The sequence below is a fragment of the Arachis duranensis genome, chromosome 7, assembly GCF_000817695.3.
Source record: "Arachis duranensis cultivar V14167 chromosome 7, aradu.V14167.gnm2.J7QH, whole genome shotgun sequence".
Taxonomy (NCBI): domain Eukaryota; kingdom Viridiplantae; phylum Streptophyta; class Magnoliopsida; order Fabales; family Fabaceae; genus Arachis; species Arachis duranensis.
This window is the reverse complement of record NC_029778.3, coordinates 9,504,835-9,518,840: the sequence shown is the minus strand read 5'-3', so window position 1 is coordinate 9,518,840 and position 14,006 is coordinate 9,504,835. Positions and strand designations below refer to the sequence as shown.

General features: G+C 30.6%; 2 protein-coding genes across 2 annotated transcripts; one reads left to right on the top strand and one right to left on the bottom strand.

The window, feature by feature from the left end:
- On the top strand, positions 1 to 3,279 carry LOC107457633 (uncharacterized). The gene is made up of 7 exons (XM_052251933.1): positions 1 to 48; positions 952 to 1,531; positions 1,747 to 1,884; positions 1,970 to 2,045; positions 2,195 to 2,257; positions 2,699 to 2,799; positions 2,983 to 3,279. Exons 3-7 carry the CDS (start codon positions 1,820 to 1,822, stop codon positions 3,035 to 3,037), a joined length of 360 nt encoding a protein of 119 aa, XP_052107893.1. The 5' UTR covers positions 1 to 48; positions 952 to 1,531; positions 1,747 to 1,819; the 3' UTR covers positions 3,038 to 3,279.
- Positions 3,280 to 11,968: 8,689 nt separating this feature from the next.
- On the bottom strand, positions 11,969 to 13,086 carry LOC127740495 (uncharacterized). Its single transcript, XM_052251481.1, has 2 exons — positions 13,072 to 13,086; positions 11,969 to 12,594 (listed from the first exon to the last, which is right to left on the bottom strand). The coding sequence occupies exons 1-2, from the start codon at positions 13,084 to 13,086 to the stop codon at positions 12,373 to 12,375; spliced, it is 237 nt and encodes a 78-aa protein (XP_052107441.1). The 3' UTR covers positions 11,969 to 12,372.
- Positions 13,087 to 14,006: the final 920 nt, after the last annotated feature.

Below are 14,006 nucleotides of genomic sequence, written 5' to 3'. Positions count from 1 at the left end.
ACAACCATAAGTCGAGAAGAACATCTGAAAACTCTGATATGGATCCTGGTATGTTTTGAGTTATGCTTTTATAATGTAATAATTATAAATTTGAAGATCTTGTATTACTGTTAGAAATAGTTTCTGAATTGATTGTAGAATCAAATTTTAACATGTGGTATCAAAGCAAGACTATAAAATTTATGATTATTCAAAAATTAATTTGCTCAAATTTGCATAAATCAAATAAATGTAACCACCAAAGTGGTCAAATACTCAAATCTAATAATGTTTGATTATATTTTGGGTTTGTCGCTATAACACATTTAAAGATCAGACCCAAAGATTAATTAATTGTTCTTATGATAAATTGGCAAGATTGTTGATAATTTTATATGTATAAACAATATTAAAAATATTTAAATATCTAAAGATATTAAACATTTTTAGTTAGTGCATATAAGATAAGCAAATTAAATTGAATTAATTTAATTAATTATTGTGTCTTCGTATATTAATGTATCACCCAAAAGAGAACATTGCTATACTTTAAATGTTTAATCTAAATGATATATTATTTAATTATTCAAAGCGTTGATGTGCGAGTTTGTATTATATTTGTAGCTTCTATGAATTTGTTTGGCTCAGATAATGAAATTTTTAATATATAATAAGCAACTAGTGCTTGATTCGTTGCTCGACAAGTGTATAGTTTATTTGCTCAACAAGTGTTGAGTCTGTTTACATGACAAGTGGCACAAAAAAAGTTGGACAAAATAAGTATGCAGGGAGAAGATGATTTGGCGGATTCTTCCCCAAAATGGATCGGAATTTGAACACAGAATCTGAGTATTTAAAATAAAAAATTGAGTGAACAAATTTTGAATTTTTTGCATTTCTCTCTTTCTTCTTTCTTTTTCGTGCGCTCTCTCCATCTGATTGATGCAAATAATGTGGAGTAAACAAATGGAGTGATAGTTCAAGATCACAGAGATTATCACCGACAAGGAAGAAGGAGATCGCGGTGATGGAAGGAGTAACTGGAAGAGAATATAGAGAATGATGGTGGTTGGTGCTATGGTTGGGAGAGCGTTTGACGAAAAAAAGATAAGAACGCGACAGAGGCTTCGAGTCTGTTTCCTCTGGCGAGTAGCAGAGATGAAGAACAATTAGTCAGAGCTGATGGTGGCTGTTGATACAGCGTCGAGTAGAAAGAACAGCGGCAACGGTGAGTGGTGTTGCAGCCATCAGTGAAGAAGGAGCATCTGACAATAAGTTGACAACATTAATGTAGATAACAGAGAGCTTTCAGATCCTGCCGTCGGTGATGTTATAGAGGTAATTTCTTCAAAAAAGCAGAAATTTATTTATATACATTTTAAGAAAATAGAAAAATATTTATTTATGTTTAATCTGCTTCTGTTTTGGCTGGAGGTTGAGGTTGGACTGGGTTGGGTTGGCAGAGGAGCTAATGGTGGTACGGCTGATCTGTAGTGATTACAACGGCACCCCCTCCAGCAGCTTCGAATCATCTTCAGCTGGAGCATATAAGGTATCTATTTTTATTTGCTAGGGTTTTATTGCTGTTTTATAATTGCAAATCATGTTTATGTTAGGTTCATGTATTAGATAATTTTATGATTTTTTTTAATTGTATCATATATTACAATTACAATTTTAGAATTTGGGAAAGAAAGACAGTTAAAGAGAATAGTTTACTCTTAATTATTTATTTTAACTTTCTAATTTTATTATCCATTTGTGTAGATTGCTGATGAAACTAAGTTCTTTTCATTTGGAACTAATGACTTTACCCAAATGACATTTGGGTATAGTAAAGATGATGTTGAAAAATTTCTTCCCATTTACCTATCAAGCGGCATTCTGCAGAGTGATCCATTTGAGGTTAGTTATCTAACATTTATTTGCTCAATGAGAATATGTGAAAGATGGTTGTTGAGATTTTTGAACTGTTTGACAATAATATTAGGTACTTGACCAAAAAGGAGTGGGTCAACTCATCAAGCTTTGCCCAGAAAAAGTCGTGTTGTCAGACCAAACTTAAAAGGAAAGATTATGAGTAACTGATTTATTGAGATTTTTTAACTAAACAAATATTATTGCATAAACATAAAAGCATGTAGCTCTTCTATTCTATGCATTATTGTACCTCATCAAGGTGATGCAGCAATTAACACCTTCGGTTGGTTTATCAGGTTGCAATATGAGGAGAGAGCATGGTGTCAGCCATCTTCTATTGCATTCATTGCTCAAATTGGTCTTGCTCTATCTCATATTCTTCTTTTACGTCATATTTTTAGTTTAAAAATAAATAGTTTTAAATGTTCAACTATTAAACTAAAATTTGAAGACTCTTACAAGGTTCCAATTGAAAGGCTTGCAGCAGCTCAAGTTGCAGTTTAAGAAACTTGTTAATCTGATGTAAGAGGGTTGAATGACTAGCTTCCAGATCTTTTATTGCTCTGTTGTTAGAGCTCCTTTCAGTCCTTAACTGCTTTGTTACATTTTAGCTTCCAGTCTTTAAGTGCTTCCATTAGTTTATGGTTTTTGTTACATATATTGGAGATTTGTTAAGCTTAGATTTAAATATTTGATCATTCCTTCAGTATATCAAGTAACTTTTGCAATTAAGTTGTGCTTATCTTTTATCATAGAATTCTTATCTTATCGTAACTTAATCTATTGTCATGTTTTGCAGTTGCTCAATGTGCCAAATCCTGTAGTTCTTGACATTGATGTTTGTGCATTGGGAATGAGTATTGGAATTATATATTGTTATACAGGTTGCCTAAAAGCTAGGTAATGCCATTATGAAAATAAATGTTAGGTACTCATAAAGATATCTTATGCCTTTGAATGATTAATTTAAATTCTTAATTTAATAAAAAAGGTACTGCAAAAGTATTTTGTTGTTTTTTAGCATAAAGAATGAGAAAATGGATGTGGAATGAATGATTGATGTGATTTGGTATTCTGTATTAGTGTCGAAGGTGGTTCTATTTCACTTGGTACAAAAGAATATGCAAATGAAGACTAATGGCCTCAATGGAGTTTACTTATCATAGCACATTATAAACCAATGAAGGAAACCAGAGGTAAGCATCTTCTTCAACGTGAATGCACTATATTATGATGCTGTTTCTAAAATGCATGTGCTTTAATATGCTTTTGGACCATGTATATTCTTTTTTTTTTTTTGTTATTTGTGTTTTTAAAAAGTTTCCCTTTTTTTTTTCTTTTTGAGATGTTGATTTGGATAGCTTAGTAGGACGGATAATAGCCGCTTTAAGTATTTTATGTCAATGCTAATAAATTATGCTCTTTGGATAAAAAGAGATGTGAATTGTTCAATTTCTATTTATATGGATATGCATGCTTTTTCTATCATGCACACTTTTATTTTTTTATTTTTTTTGCACCATTCAAAGCATGTTTGTTCTTTTGGCCATTGTTATCAAGAAGCAATCCATACAAAATTAAAAAAAAGTGACTAAACTGTAATGATCTTATTTTTTAAACAAATTAGTTATATTTAATACAATGACCTTTTTACAGTCTATTACTATTCCTTTGGTAACGAGCATGTAGTTTTCATGCATTCAAAGTTCGATGTTCTCTGTTTGCCTTTATCTTTAATATATATTCAACAGCTCATTCAAAAAAATTCAGATTATGAAAAGCTATGACTAGGCTTTTGTTCTAATTTTTCAGTTCATCTCTTAAAATGCTAATCAGTGGTGATGAATCTGTGTTTTTGGAAGAAAAATATTCTAAATTTATGATGAATCTCTGAATTATGAAGGAGTACTTCATTGGTTAGCTTCCAAATTTCTACTAAAAGATAAGTGCTCTTTTATTTTAATGGTATACCCTTTTAGCTTTTTTCAACTATAGATTATTGAACAATAAAGAGTTGGCAACTACAGTTGAATTCTAAACTCTGAAATAATTATCACCGACTTTTTTATTCTTTTTGATGCTATGCTTTGTGGTGTCATGGTATTGTAAGTTATTTTCTAAAATCTAAATACATGTTTTGTGTTATAGCTTCAAGGTAATGTGTGGGACGAATTTTGTGAACTAATGATAATTTAATGCCCAATGCTGGTGATGATGACCACAAGATGCAATTTGCATTACAGGCTGAGAGCTGTGATGCAGATTCTAGCAGCGTGGATGATACTATCTTAAAAGACAAGTATTAGTGGAGTATGATGCCCTGTCTCAATATCAGGTGTTTTTTGTTTTTTTCCTTTGTGGTGGTTGCCAGTTGTTTTATGAAGCTTATGGACCAATAGTGACCAACAATTAATAAAAATCATGTTGAATGTCCCCTTAGAAGTCTTTGCTTAGATATACTTGCAATAAAAGTTGTAGAGTAGCTCTCTTTTTGGGAATGATGAGCATATCGTGAGTTTAATTTCTTAAAATAGAGTTGTAATATATCCAGTCATTGGAATCAGGCAGTTTAAGGACTCACTTTGGATATTCGCAAGATATTCTTAGAAATAGAGGTTGAGTTATTCGAACAATGCAAAGACAACATGCAGAGAAAGAGACCTAAGCCAAAGATGTTAAATAGTAGAAGGAACTAATTTGGAAGAGACTAGCAGTTGCTGCCAAACGAAATGGGGTGAACGATATGATCACACATATTGGCTTCCATAAATTACTGCTGAAGAATGATGACTATGTCCCTCTACATAATCATATAATTTATTAATTTTTTATAATATATAAATTTCCAGGCTAATTTTTTACCCAGGAATATCCCTGTATTTTTCTTTTGGGATAGTTGTAATCAGTTAACAATCTTTTTATACAAGTTGTAAGCAACGTCTACAGATAAAGGAGATTCTGTAAAACATTTGAATGCATTCTTTTGTTAATAAATATTTCATTACTGAGTTGTATAAATTTTTACTTTTAAATTCCTGTGTTAGGTAGATAAAGAAAACCAATTAAAATAGAGGTATCAGTTTCTTTAGTCATTTTTTTATTTTAAATTGTTATCATTAGTTAGTTTATGATAGTAACTTATTGACACTTTTTAAGATTCTTTTTAAACCAATAAAAACAATAATTGCTACATTAAAATGTTCCAAGCTATGAACATGGAGCTGTTTTTTTTTGTGTTTGCAGCTTAAATATGTGATACTTTGATGAGATAGTTTCATTGTAATTTTAAAATTTGTACATTAAAAAATTGACATTTATGCATACTCACTTTTATTAAGTTTTGTAATTTTTGTATTTTACGCTAATCTCGATTATAGTCAGCTCCCTTTGAATTATCTTATTTTACAATTAGATTTTGATAAACATTTATCTTAAATTTAACTATCGAGTAATAAAGGCTTTGGCAGAGATAGCATGTCAACTAAAGTGTGATAGTGAATTTGTGTATGACATTATATATTCACTCGTTCTTAAAGTTTGACTTTTTAAAAATTGTTAAAAGATCTTTGTTTTGTTCATTTTGTGCTTGATCTTTATTATATTTGTATATTTTTTTAAGTGTTAGGAGAAGATACCGAAAGATTATATAAAAAAATGTGATTTTGTTTCTATATGCATATGTTACTAATGAGAGAATAACATGGTTTGACCATATCTTTTTTATTTTTTTTTGTAAAAAAAAGTGTTTTCTGTCTCTATTAATTTGTACTTTATGCATTTTATTAAAGTTCAATATGTCATCACTTCATGTTTATTTTGTTTGCTTAATTATTTATTTGTGACCAATATCAAGAATGAATCTCTAAACAAGAGAGCTGTTGAGAGATTTATTGTTTGATTTAGGATAAGATTTTGACTTAAAATATCATAATCAACTCTTCATAACTAGGAGTATCGAAAGGTGCAAAGAAAGAAAAAGATGCAGTTTAATGGGAGTGTAGAAAAAATGACTTTTTTAAAAATGTGTTAACTTTACATATTTAAAAAAAAAAGGAGTTGTGATTAGGCCTCTAATTATATAAGTTCGTAGTATTTGTAAAAATATTAGTATAATACTAATAGAATAAGGTGCAAAAAGATATTATTATACTTTTTTAAACAATTTATTTGCATTCAATGTATAGTTATAGATAGTAATATTTGAGTTTTATATATATATTATAATTTAAAATTAAATGTACAACACAAACTACTAATGAATAAGTATACAATCTAGACATACTATCAGTAATATTCTAGACTATGGAAGAACAATATTATTTTGCTATGGATGTAAACTCTAGAAAACTTTGTCGGCATTTAAGAGTTTATTTAACTAATATTTTATTTTACTTTTTCAATTTATTTTGATATTGTATCTTGAAACTAGGAAAATTCAAGTGTCCTGTGAATGTGATTTGATAATTTTCTGTATAATAATAGTAAAAATTTAATAATTAAAGTAAAATGAATATAAAACTTTTAAATTTAAGTATATGATTAGTCTCATATATAATTTTGAGTATATAATTTTTTTTTTGTCAAAATTATTTGTTTTTCACTAATTCACTATTTTTCTTATTTTTTTGTATTAATAGTGATATTTTTTATAGAATTTAAAAATGATATTTGATCTCATATAATTTTTTTTATTTTAAGATTTGTGTACTTAATGATGATGGTGTATATTATTACTACTAATTTTGTAGGGAGTATTTCTGTCTTATTTTTAGATATTGTATAGTATTCTTTTGTAGAAAAATTAAACAAATAAATAAAACATATAGTCTTGATTGTTATTATACTAGGTTTTGATATTGGTATTTTCTTAACAATTATATACAGATTTATTATTATTTTTTTATTTTAAGATTTGTTTACTTGATGATGGTGATGTATATTATTATTACTAATTTTGTAGGGAGTAATTTTGTCTTTTTATTTTTAGGTATTGTATAGCATTTTTTATGGAAGAATTAAATAAATAAATAAAACATATAGTCTTGACTGTTATTATTTCAAATTTTTTTATTTTATTTAAAATTTTGATAGAAAAAGGCATACTGCAATAAAAGATCAAATATATTTATGAATTTATTAATAATAAATATTTAAAAAATGTATTAAATGATTAATTTTTTTAATTCTCTCAATGTGTACATATTTCTTTAGTAAATATTGTTTTGATATTGGTATTTTCTTAACAATTATATACAGATTTATTATTTTTGTTAATTAAAAAATTTAAATATATAATTAATTAATAACAATTATATTTTTATATGGATATAAAAAATATTTAGTATACAAATAATATTTTTTATATATTTTGTAATTTAATTAATATAATTAATCATTATTTTTCTATTAAAATATTAACATTTTTTAAAATGACACAGAATATATTAGGATACATAATAGTATTTGAATTTTATAAATCTACTTGATAATGTATGTTTAGGAATTTAAAAACTAACCTCAATTATTTAAATTATACTTATAAATTATAATATAATTTTTATATTAATAGATAGGTACTAACAAATTTTTGTATTGAAATAATATTTGGTTCGGGCGAAGCCCGGGTTTTATACTAGTTGTCAAGTTAAATGGACATAACTATGCTGATTGGTTTGAGCAAATTCAATTTCAATTGGGTGTTTTGGATTTAGACCTCGTATTAGTTATAGATTAGAAGCCTATTGAGATTACTAAGACTAGTTCCAAAGAACACAAGTCTCTTTATGAGACTTGGAAACGGTCAAATAGGCTGTGTTTGAACTTGATGAGAATGACAATGGCTGAAAATGTTAAGCCATCCATGCCTAAGATAGATAATGCCAAGAATTTCATGGCTAAAGTCAAGAAATATTTTCAATAGGACATAACTGACAAGTCCATTGCGAGCAACCTTACGACGGAATTGACAACTAAGAAATTTGAATAGTCACAACCCATTCATGATCATGTGATTCAAACGTCTAATCTGCCACCAAAGTTGAAATCTATTGGTTTATCATGAACTTGCTTCTTCCTGAATTTGGCCAATTTCAAGTGAATTATAACACTCTTAAAAAAATAGAATTTTCAAGAGATTAAGGTCATGTTGATTCAAGAGGAAGGGAAATTAAAGAAAATGAAATATCACTCTCTTCATTTCACATTTCAAGCTGGATCTATAGTAAGGATAAGGCGGATAAAAAGGATATGAAGGACCATGCTTCACTAAAGGTACGGCAATGTCCAAAAGAAGAAGGCGTTGATAAGTTTTTTTTTTGTAACAAGATTGGACATATAAAGAAAGATTGTCCGAAAAGAAAAAAAAGAAAGAAATAGTTAGAAAAGAAAGGTATTTATTATGTTTCAACAAGTTTCGAATCAAATCTTGTTCCAAATAATACCTGGTGGTTAGATTCTAGAGTAACTACTCATGTATCACATATTTCGTACGGATTCCTTCTGATCCAACCCATAAGAAGAACTGAAAAATTCTTATACGTGAGGAACAGAATGAACGCACAAATTCACTACTAGAAAACAACCGATTACAAACAGATTTTTCTGACGGAATTTTACTGTCGAAAATACCGATGGATTTCTGATAAATTTTCTGTCGGTAAAAAAATTAAAACTTTTTCCAAAAATTTACCGAGGGTGGGGTTCCCGAGCGATAGAGGACTACAGTATACTAGTAATAGACTTTCTACTATTAGTCTTGAAAGCAAGGCACTTACCCACAGGTGTGAGATCTACATTGGATCTCACCTGAATCGCCCCATCTATCCTCCTGAGGAGAAGTTTGGTTTCAAACCCCAGTTCGAACAGGAGAAGTACGCCATGCTAATGTGCCTTGGATGATCCACATCTCAGGGTCAGCCGCCGATGAGCACATTGAACTATCCATGTGGCTAAGAGCCCTCACAGTCCAGGCACAACGACGCCGCTTTGCATTACGTATATCAGTCGATTCGGTAATCATTCCGTTAGCTCTTCATCCCGTAAGGATTCGAAGTAGTGTCTCAGTGTAACCGGCCGACAAATTATAAGATCTGTCGGTAATTCAAATTTTGATTTTGGATTTTTTACCGACAAAAAATCCATCGCAAATTAGTAAATCTGTCTGAAATTTGAATAACATAACTTAGACACAATCTCGAGCTCCATTCACGATCTCTCGATTAACTTGAACACAAATAAAACACACTCCTCTTTCTGTGGCTTCCTCTGCCGCTGCTTGCGTCGCACAAGTTCTCTCCATCGCCACTTCCGTTGCCCGAGCTCCCTCCGCCACCGCTCTCGTCGCCTCTGCTCCCTTCATCATAGCGTTGCCAAAGCTCCCTCCGCCGCTGCTCTCATCACATTTGCTCCATCTAACGCCTCTTCCATATGCTCTCAGTTCTTCGTTCTGGTAACATCTCTAATCTCAACTCTTCAATTTTTTAAGCTAATTTTAATTAGGGATTTTATTTGTTCTTGATACAATCTGTCATCAATTTAGCATTGTTGATTATCAGTTTTCAATTTCCCCATTTTTTTCGCTATTTATGTTTTGATTTTTATCATTGATCAATGTGTTATTGTTGATTAGTGATAGTGTTGCTGTTCCTATAAGTGAATTCTGCTATCAATGTACTGTAGTTGCCCATTGTTGATGAAATGGCTGATTAAATTCTTGATCAAATTAGGTTCGTTTTTTTATTTTTTCTTAATCTATGCTCATGTTATATGTTATTGATAATATTGATAATAAACTTAATCATAGCTTAGTTATTTGATTTTGGATCTATTGCTTGAGATTAGTTATTTGAAATTTTGGTTTAGTTAGATGAGTTTGTATTTTTTTCTTTTTTTTATTACAATTCTGTTATTTAGGTGGAACTTTGGTTGAATCTGTTAGTCGTCTGAATCTTTGACATGGTAGTTTAAATGGTTCAATGGTTGGTCCATTTGTTCAAAACCTTGTGTTATTTTGTTTAACCATCAGTTGTTGTAATCGGATGTTAATTCATTATGTGGTTGCTTTCCTTCTGGGGCTTCTGTGGTCGGTCTTGGTAGTAGATGCAAGTCTTGGTGATGCTGATCCACATTATAGGTGCATATTTGGTCTGATGAAACGCTTATTCTATCAACGAAGGCAAATAATGAAAGGAAAGAAGAAATTAGCTGTTTTAGTACACATACCGTTCACTAATTCTTCTTTCTTTCTCTCCTCTGCTGTGACGGTAATGGTCTTGGCAGCGGCGGCCAGGGTTCAATTGATGATGACTCTAACGGCAGCAGCAGCAACGTTGCCCTTCTTATCTTTGGTAGCATCATTTCTTATCTTTAGTGTCATGCATCGCTACTGAAGTAAGTAAACATGGAAAGATTCAAACAAGGGCTTCCAAAATATACTTCTTCTGTAATTAATCTAATTTATAATTGTAGTAGATTTTTAGCTAGAAATTCAAATAGGAGTTGCCTATAAAACTATTGTTATTCAAAAAACAAAAACAAGAATTTGCGATGTATTAAAATTTCAATTCATATATTTTCTTAATATATTTTATTTTAAAGTAATATCTTTCACTATTTGTTTTATTTATTTTTAGCTTAATATTTGTCTAATATTTGTTACAATATGACTCACGATTCATTAATTACAAAGAACAATTGTTATGAAAAACGTGTCAATACATATGGAAAGTTGGCATAGTATTTGGATTGCCCATGATTTTAAGAACTTTGATAATTTTGATCATGAGAATCTGGTATATATACTCGGGTGAAACACAACCTGACGAGGATCCAACCTACCATGTTGTATTGATCACTAGGTACGATAAAAAATAATGAATATTTAATTATTTGAATAGATGGGGTAGGAACTTAAGTAAAAATGAAATTGCAACAATAGTATTTGGTGCAGTTGCTCATGTATATGCCCCATTATTTAAATGAGAGCTGTACTTAATTTCAATTTTGGAGGTACAGGTGATGGAATCCCAAATCGAAATTCATTAAGGGCACCACTCACTCAAATAATGGTGCATATATTTGAACAACTGCACCAAATACTATCGTTGCAATATCAACTGTACCGAACTCCCACTCCAACTATTCAAATAATTAAACATTTTTTAATCAATACAGCATAATAGGTTGAATCCTGATCAGGTTGTGCTTCACCCGAATACACCAGATTCTCATGATCAAAATTATCAAAGTCCTTAAAATTCTAAACAACCCAAATACTATGCCAACTTTCCATATGTATTAACACATTTTCCATAACAATTATTTTCTATTATTAATGAACCGTGAGTTATACAATAACAAATATTAGACAAATATTAAGCTAAAAATAAATAAAAGCAAATGTCAAAAGATATTACTTTAAAATAAAATATATTAAAATATATAAGAATTAAAACTCTAATATCTCGTAAACTCTTACTTCCGTTCTTTGAATAACAATAACTTATAGATAACTCTATCTGAATCTCTAACTAAAAATCTACTGTAATTGTAAATCAGCTTGATTACAGAAAACATATATTTTAAAAGTCCTCATTTGAATCTTTCCAACACTCTTACTTCCCAACAGCAAGTAGTGCGTGCTGCATGCATGACGCTTAAGAAAGAAAAAGAAAGTTCAATAGGGGTCAAATTCGCATATTCCCAACACAGATGAAAGAACCAAAAGACAGAAAAAGGAAAAAAATAGGTAAGACCTCAAATCATATTTCAATATCATTTAATCCACATTTACAAATGACACACACAACTTAAGAACAATGAATTGCAAATGATAGTATCAATTATTAGTTCATAGGTCCAACTGGTTCACCCGTGGTCTAACTAGAAAAACTATTTTGTAATGATATAATAAATAAATTATAAATAAATACCCTAAAACATAATTATAATCTAATATAAACTTTAAATATCTTCCAAAATTAAAACACTACATCAGCCAAAATCTAATATAATCTTTAATTTCATCAATTATTAACAATTTATCATTCATTAGTCATTATATCACTATTGAACTCATTAAGATAGTAACAAAAGACAAAAAAAAAATTATTGAATTAACCAAACCAATAACAAATAATCATCGATCATCTATTCATCTAGTTAATTGAGTTCATTCAATTCATCTATTCATTCATTGAATAACAAAGTTCACAAAAAGCACAACAATATAGCGGAATTCAGAGTACTAGCAGTGAGCAGCTAAGAATGGAACAAGCACAGTAGCAGTAAGCAGAGCTAATCAATAATCATTCAAGATGGTTTCTAAACAAAATATTCATCTAGCAAATTCATTAGTGTCAATGAAGTCTTTGATAAGATATAGCAGTAAACTCACATCACATGCTCAAAATGAAATTCCTTTCTATATCAACTTAACTTCCATTAAAAAAAATAGCTGAATTTACAACATGAAAATCACAACCAGAGTAACCTAGGATCAGCCATAACAAAATGGTAAGCTATCACCAGTACAAAGATGAAGATACCAAGGAAATTGGCAAAGAAACCCAGATAAATTGCATCTTCTGATTTTGCAACTAATAAAATATAAGAAAGAAATACAACAACAACAACAACAACAACAACAACAAAACCTTGTCCCACTAAGTGGGGTCGCCTATAAGAAAGAAATACAATCTGAAAAAACCATAATTAAAGAAATAAATCAGCAACAGAACAAATAAATTAGAAAAAGTTTATTGAATAAGTCAGAATCATTGAATCAACCCTAAACCAGAATTTAAAAAAAAAGGAAAGAAACAGAAAAAAATCAAAGTAAAAAAAATTAGAATTAACAACCCAACCAAAGAATCAAGAACAACCAAACTTAATAACTCAGCATAAAAAATATAAAATTTACTTAAATGTGGAGTGAATTGAAATAATCCAAATCTGTCATTCAAATCGGACCAAATAGCTTTGAATCTAAAAATATCTATACTTTAAAAAGTTGAAAACGGAAGCAACAAGTTGCAGGGAGCAACAGTATATAAGTGAACTAACCAAGACATTCAAGTATGTGCCAACCAAATAACTATGAAGCAACAAATAAATTATTAGTTAGATAGTGTTAAGTAAGAAAACTAAAATAGCAAAACCTTATCCTACAGCTACATGTGCTCGGCCCATTTATGCTTAAATCTCTTAAATAATTTCAGTAAAAAAATGTTCACAAAATATTCAACAAAATATTCAACGACTGGTTTAAGAGCTACAAAAAGGTACAGTACTCTGTGGTAAAAGTGAAAATAGAAATTGATCAATAAATACCTAATATTCAGAATGAAAAGAATAACCCTGATATAAGGAGCAACTCTGAAAGGTAGAAAATCAAAAGCCGCTGGAGACAAGAAAATAGCATAAACCAGCATATCAGCAATGAGAACTAACAGACAGAAGACCTGGAAATACCTGGAAATACCAGCAACGTGGAGAAGAACCAAAACGCGGACGAACGACGGCCAGCGACCTACGCGAAGAGGCGTCTAGAACGCGACCAGAACTAGAACCACGCCGACGAACATGCCTCCGCGGGAAGAAACAACAACGGCGGAGACGACGGGCTTCCTGGTGCGGTGTGCCGGTGTGCGCGACGTGACGGCTGTCGGTGAGGGGACTGAGATCCACAGTGCGTCTGTGCGTGACTCGTGAGAGACTGAGATGTCGCGGTGAGGAAGACGGACAGAGGGGATGGGTGACGGACTGAGCGGGTGGGAGGTTGGGAGGTGGCCTCGGTGGGTGGTTCAGAGGAAGAGAGGGAAGAGGGATTAAGGGTTTCTGGGTTTGTGAATTCACTGACGGCTAGGGTTTTACTTTCTTCCCTATGTTATATATATATATATATATATATATAGTCATTTTATATAGGCGGATTCAAACGGATCTCCACGTATATGGGGTCCGCCCCTGTCTTCGCGGATAAAAATTTCTCCTACACTATGTTTGGGGTGAAAAGAAATAGGAAGGAGAGAAATTGAGTGAAAAGAAATAAAAAGGAAAGAAATTAAAGTGAAATTTAATTTTTATGGGTGTGTTTGGATGGAAGGAAA

Coding starts and splice junctions, on each gene's coding strand:
- LOC107457633 (XM_052251933.1), top strand. CDS start 1,820: ATGATGTTGAAAAATTTCTTCCCATTTACCTATCAAGCGGCATTCTGC. Junction 1,885..1,969: donor TGCAGAGTGATCCATTTGAG/GTTAGTTATCTA, acceptor CAATAATATTAG/GTACTTGACCAAAAAGGAGT. Junction 2,046..2,194: donor GTTGTCAGACCAAACTTAAA/AGGAAAGATTAT, acceptor GTTGGTTTATCA/GGTTGCAATATGAGGAGAGA.